The sequence below is a fragment of the Neomonachus schauinslandi genome, chromosome 9 (assembly GCF_002201575.2).
Source record: "Neomonachus schauinslandi chromosome 9, ASM220157v2, whole genome shotgun sequence".
In the NCBI taxonomy this organism is placed as follows: domain Eukaryota; kingdom Metazoa; phylum Chordata; class Mammalia; order Carnivora; family Phocidae; genus Neomonachus; species Neomonachus schauinslandi.
Genome location: NC_058411.1, coordinates 115725603 through 115732439, shown reverse-complemented (window position 1 = coordinate 115732439; position 6837 = coordinate 115725603). Strand labels below are relative to the sequence as shown.

Sequence of the window (6837 nt, the reverse complement as noted above, 5' to 3'; positions counted from 1 at the left end):
TAAAATAAATAAATAAATAAATAAAAGTTCCGATTTTGTGCTCCACTGCTCTATCACTTGCCATAAGCGGCTGATGGAGGCCCCCTCCCCCGCCGTCTATCCTCCAGAATATTGCCTCGGATTCACTTCTCCGCACGTCCTACCTTCCAGAAAGTGGTCGCTTTTCTGTTCAGAGAGTTGATGCACTCTCTTGTTGAGTTTGTAGGTGTTCAGAATGGTTTGATCCCTATCTAGCTGAATTCCTGGGACCAGACGAAATTTAGATCTCCTACTCCTCTGCCATCTTGCTCCTCCCCCAGGCCTCTTAGATTTTAAAGGCCTCTGTGTTGTGACCCTGGGCCTCCCACCTACCATCCTCAGTGCAGCATACACAGTGCAGGGAGCCAGTGGCAATAGCAATGACTTTCTTCCCCTGCAGCCCTTGGACCTGCCGAGGTCTTCTAACATGATCATCGGATCCATGGCCCAGCCTGTGATAGTCACCTTTGCCCCTGCACAAAAGGAGATAGAGAAACATGAGTGCAAGGCCCTGTCATTTACCACCCTCCTGGCTTAAGCACCATACTTCAGGACACATATCACAGCCTGCTATAGAAGTTACATCTCAATCTATGAGATGTCAGTTAATATAACTTCACATTAGTAAACCGGTTTTGGTGATAGTCAACAAACAGAATCTTACATACCAAGTATAAACAGCATGAGATTTGGGAAGGGCGACAGAAAACTGGGATCCACATTCTACATACCAAGTATAAACAGCACCAGATTTGGTAAGGGCGACAGAAAACTGGGATCCACATTCTACTTTAACCACTCCAAGGCCTGTAAGAGAATCAATCTAAAAGGGAAAAAGGTTCAATTAGACTGAATCAAGGATTTTGCTAACTGCTGCAACCACACAGAGACTGAACTAAATCTAATAAGGAACTCTGAAAATCCTTACTCAGGTCAAATATTTCATACAACTTAAAATCCAACTCCACTTAACCAGGTAAGTGTTCTCAGGAGGAGCAGGAATGCCTGGCTTTGAAGGCACACGTGGTGACACTCAGCCATGGGCCCATGCTACTGCACAATGAGACCCAGCATGTGTCACTAAAAATGGACATGTCACAATTGAAGGTCTCAGAATCCACTCTCCCAATTCCATTTCTCTTTGTGGTGTTCTGGCCCCACTCGCCAGTAAGCCCTGTACTTCTCTGCCCTCCAGCCCTCTCAGATCCCACAGGCCCACAGGAGAGGAACAGCAAGCAATGGGGAGGAGGATTGGCCAAGAGGACCAGGGCTCTGGCCTTTAGACATGACCTAGCCATCTATCCAGGTTAATTAAATTAAATACGACCTTGGTCAGGCCAGTATTGGAACTCACCTCCACCCCTGAACACTTGGGGGTCCAGGCCCTTCACAGCCAATTTCCAGAGGTCTCACTAGGGCTCACTAACCTAGTCATCACCTTTTCTCACCCAGCAAGCTATGCTCCTATTATCCGTGACTGTTCTCAGACTTAAGTTCTCATATTTGATTTTAAATTTAAATTAATTAAAACAATCAATTCTCTCAGTTTTCTCCTCACCTTCACTTCTGTCATAATCACATCAGTAATGACCTCCATCCCCTCAATGTCCAACATCCTAATCCCTGAAGGTTCAAAGCCTGTGTCTAAGCTTTCCTAAGCATAATAAAGTCCAAAACAGACAGTTTTTTCATAAATCTGGAAACCCTAAGTAACCTGTAACATGGTTAAAATACCGTACACCTGCAAGAGAAAAGGAACAAGAGATAAGACTGAGGAGGAAGCCCTGAGCTTCTGGTTTTCCAGCAGTGCCCACCAGGGCACAGGGGTGCCTCCAGGCACATCTCCACCAAGCTTTGGCTGCAGGCAGCACCAGCCAAAACCACTCTCTGCAGTGATGGAAATGTGCTGTGTCCACAATGCCCAAATGGAAGCCACCAGACACATGCAGCCACTAAGCACATGAAATGCAGCCATTGTGAGTGGGGAAGTGAATTTTAATTTTATCTACTCTTAATTGAGTTAAACTTAAACTTAAATAGCCATGTGTGGCCAACAGCTATTGTACCGGGCAGCACAGCTCTGGGAAGAAAAGCTATGCAGTTCTAGCCTAGGCTTTTGTCCCATCTGAGGGGGCCTCTGGAAGAATGCTGCCGCCCAGAGCTGCCTGTGCCCCATGGGCATCTCTATTCTGCACACACAGTCCCAGATTCCTAACAAGACTGGACACCAGGCAGAGGACAGTTTCTAGTTTTCGTTCACAGCACACACACTCCCAAATCCACAGCAAAGCACCTCAACTAAACGGCCGGGTTGGGTTTGTGCACACTGCAGGCAGCAGAGCACTCAGCACGTGGTCTGAACACATCAATGAGCTTAATCTCTGCCAACTGCCCATCCACAAGGGCAAGACAGTCTCACAAAGTTAAAAAGCTGCTCAGAATCATGCAGGTCACATGGAGAAAAGCAATCTGACCCCCAACCCAGGCCCGTAGCCTCTTAGCTTGTCACAGGATGTCCATTTAAAACAGCCTCTGGCTAAGCCAGATGCAACCCTTTCTTCAGTACTATGACATTCATAGCTATAGAACTCTATAAATTGAAAAGACTGTGAACAATTTGTTATCCTTTTCCTCAAACAGGTCTACATACTACATAAAACCACAGGTTTTGCTAAATTACATAAATTTCCCAAGACAGCACAAATAGCACTTAAAATATCTCAATACCTTTGGGCCTTTCCCTCACTTTTTACTCAATTACCCATTATATTTTCTGCAAAGAAGGTAAGATGAGGTAAAATACTCCTGAAAAGCACACAGAAGGGGAGGTGGCAGCAAGCCTCTGTGCTCCTGGGAGAGCCCAGGGGGCTCTAAGAGCTCAAGAAAGACCTGGAACGTTCCCATCCCAGGATCGTTGGGAAAGGTGTTTTTCTCCCACTGCGCAGACACAAATACCTTCATGGGTACTTTACAGCCATCACTGCCTCCTCGGCCAAGCTTGCCGTAGTCCCCGTCCCCCCAGGACCAGACAGTATCATCATCAGTGAGGCAGAGGGTCTGGGCATCTCCACTGCCACAGGCGACATCAACCACGCGGTGGCCCTGCAGCGCCTCCACCTTCAGAGAAAAGGAACCAAGGTTATCTGACTGCAGTAGAAAGGAAGTCTACCTAAGGAAAGGCTTTATTTTTTTTAATTTTTTAAAAAGATTTATTTATGGGCACCTGGGTGGCTCAGCCAGTTAAGCATCTGCCTTCGGCTCAGGTCATGATCCTTCAGCCCCACATCGGGCTCCCTTCTCAGCGGGGAGCCTACTTTACCCTCTCCCGTTGCCCCTGCTTGTGCGAGTGTGCTTGCTCTCTCTCTCTCTGTCAAATAAATAAATTTTTTTTAAAAAGATTTATTTATTTATTTGAATGAGAGAGACAGAGAGAGGAGGTGCCCGCTCGAGAGTGGGGGGAGGGGCAGAGGGAGAGAGAGAATCTCAAGCAGACTCCCCACTGAGTGCGGAGCCTGATGCGGGGCTCAATCTCCCGACCCTGAGATCATGAACTGAACAGAAATCAAGAGTCAGACACTTAACCGAATGAGCCACCCAGGCACCCCAGGAAAGGCTTTAGAGTACTGTGATGCTCCCTGTGGGGGGGGGGGGGGGGGGGGCTGTTTTAAGCCTTTGCAAAGAACGTGAAATTTTAATAATCCTGTAAGATTTTTGTTTGAACCAAATAAATCTAAACTACAGGAGGCAGGAATCAGTGTCCCCAATGAGCCAGTCCTACCACACCAGGAAGTCTTATTTACTGCCTCACCCAAAATACAGTGGGCCTTCTAGAAGCCAAAGCATTTAGCTAGATACCAAGTAATATTAATATATAAATATATATATTATAAATTATAAATAAAAGGGTATTTCAAATACTATCCTGTTTAAATGACCCACTGAATACAAACCTACTTGTAAATAATGAGGCTAAGGCCATCAACTCTAAAACAAAAGAAACTGGAAAAGGAAATACTTTTGGCTTTTAAAAATCATAATGGCATAATGACAATGGCAAGCTGCCTCCCCTACCACCTTCAACAGTGAGGGTCTGAAGAGCCGCCCCAGGCCTCTGCGCCCCTTTTCAAGGTGCCTTCTCACCAGCTTTGGCTTTAACTGGTCCTCACTGTCACTGTGTCCCAGGCGGCCATACCGGCCTTTGCCCCAAGTGTAGAGATCCCCTGCTGCGGTGACGCAGGCACTGTGGGCTCCACCAGCAGCAACGTCAACCACTTCAATTCCTCTCAGAGACTCAATGACTCGAGGGCGATCACATGGACTGCAAAAAAGGTCACCAAAGATAACGGAAATAGTTTTATTCTTAAATATTTTAAAAGTATTAAATACTAGGCTTTTGGTTTGCTGTTCACTTGTTTAATGTACGCCTCTCAAATCAATTGTTAATTAAGAAGAATCATTCAGACCTGAACTCAAAATTTCACAATTTCCTAAATGTCTCCTTTTATAGCAGCTGCCCTAATGCCAGAGACCAGGGACTTTTCAGTCTAAATCAGAGGCCAGGAGACTAGTGCCCAAATGCGGGCCAATCTGGCCCATGGCCTGTTTTTGAAAGGCCAATTAGCCTAGAATGAATTTTGTATTTTTAAAGGGCTGTTAAAAAAAAAAAAAAAAAACTGAAAAGAAGCAATATACAACAAAGACTGTCTGTGGCTGGCCTAAAATATTTATTACTACCTGGCTCTTTACCAAAACAAGTTGCCCACTCTTGCTATAAATCAACATTTCATTTAAGGAGTTTTATCATTTGAATGTCAACTAACCTACAATGTGGCAAGCACTGATAGCAAACTTGTTTCTTATTATTGAGTTTTGAAAGCTCTTTATAGTAACGTTGAATATAAGACCTTAGCCAGATGTCTGATTACAAATGCTTTCTCGGTCTGTAGCATGTCTTTTCAATCTAACTTTCGAAAACCTGAAGTTCACATTTTTATGAAGTCCAATTTATCCTATTTTTCTTCACTGGATCATGTTGTTGGAGTTCTATCTAAAAATCTTTCTCTTACCTAAGTCACAAAGGTTTTCTCTCTCATGTTTTCTTCTAGAAGTTTTTGGATTTAGGTTTTACATTTATAACTACCAATCATTTTGAGTTAATTCTGGATATGGTGCAAGAAGTTCGCTGCTTGCTATATGGCAATCCAATTGTTCAAGACCATTTGTTGAAAAGGCTCTGTTCTCCAATTAAATGTCTGTATTTTTGTAAACTGTGCATTGGAAGTTTTAAGGGAGAAATCAAGCTTCATTTTTTTCAGTCATTATTCAGTATTTGTGATACATTTTTAGACTCTATTCTGTTCCCGATATATTTCTCTCTTTTTACAACAATACTATACTGTCTTGATTATGGTAGCTTTAAAGTGAGGCTTGAAGTATTGTCAGTCCTCCAACTTTGCTCCTTATTTTCAAAGTTGTTTTGATTATTCTAGGTACTCTGTATTTCCATATGAATTTTACAATCAGCTTGTCAATTTCTACAGACATTTTAATTGGGAAGGGGTAGAACTTATACGTTAATTGGACAAAAACTGACAAAACAAGATTGAGTCTTCTAATCCACAAACACAGAGTATACTCTCCTCCATGATTTTAGGTCTTTTAAAATTTCCCCCACCAATATTTTATAGTTTTCTGCCTATAAGTCGTCCAGGGTTTTTTTTTCCCCTTGGTCAAATTTGTCCCTTACTATTTCAATTCTGGGGGAGGGTAATATAAATGGTATTTTTTAAACTTCAAATTCTGATTACATTTGCATATGTATAAAGACACACAATTGCCTTTTATTTACTGATCTATCCTGCAACCCTGCTAATCTCATTTATTAATTCTAGTAGCTTTTTTGTAGATACCACAGATTTTCTATATAAACAATTATACTACATGTAAATAGCTTTATTCTCTTTCCAATCTGAATGCCTTTTATTTCTTTACACTGCTATACTGTACTTGCTAATCTTGAAGTATAATACTGAATCTTGACAGCAGATGTCCTTGTCTTGTTCCTGAAATTAGGGGAGGTTCAGTCTGTCACTAGTAAGTATTGTATTGGCTCTATGTGTAACAGAGATGCTCTTCATCAACTTACAGAAGTTCTCTTTTATTTCTAGATTGGTGAAAGTTGTTTGTCAGAAACAGATGTTGAAGTTTGTCAAATGCTTTTCCTTCCTTCATCTACGAGATGATCATATGGTTTTTCTTTTTTACGTGATTCATTTTCCAATGTTAAAAACCAATTCTGCAATTTCTGACATAAAACTCACTTGGTCATGGTGTATTATCCTTTTATATTGTCAGATTTGATTTTCTAAAATGTTAAGAATTTTTACATCTACTTTCATGAAGGATATTGGTCTGTATTTCCCTATTAATGTCTGAGTCTGGTTTTGGTATAAGACTAAAGCTATACACAAAAGAGAGTTGGGGAGAATTCCCTCCTCAATTTTCTAAAATAGTTTGTTAAGAATTGGTATTATCTATTACTTATACATGTGGCAGAAATCATATCACCTGTTTCTGGAGATTTCTTTGTGGGAAATTCAATTACTTAAATAGACACAAAGCTATCTGAGTCACCTATTTCTTCTTGAGTGAGCTTTCAAGAGTGTGTGTCCTTTGAGGAATTTGTCCATTTCATCTAAAAAGTTGCATTTGTTGGCATAAAGATGTTCATTATATTTCATTTTTTAATAGCTGTACATCTGCAGTGATGAAACTCCCTCATTCCTGATATTGCTATAATTTGTATAATCTTTTTTTTCT

General features: G+C 41.7%; 1 protein-coding gene across 1 annotated transcript in view; it reads right to left on the bottom strand.

Annotated features, from left to right (window-relative positions):
- Window positions 1–6837, bottom strand: part of HERC2 (HECT and RLD domain containing E3 ubiquitin protein ligase 2) — a 258118-nt gene that overhangs the window by 26090 nt on the left and 225191 nt on the right. The window contains exons 80-83 of the mRNA XM_044918185.1: window positions 4159–4336; window positions 2974–3135; window positions 750–841; window positions 352–491 (exon numbers count right to left, since the gene is read on the bottom strand). Of these exons, the coding sequence (XP_044774120.1) occupies window positions 352–491; window positions 750–841; window positions 2974–3135; window positions 4159–4336 (572 nt within the window). The remainder of the gene's footprint in view (window positions 1–351; window positions 492–749; window positions 842–2973; window positions 3136–4158; window positions 4337–6837) is intronic.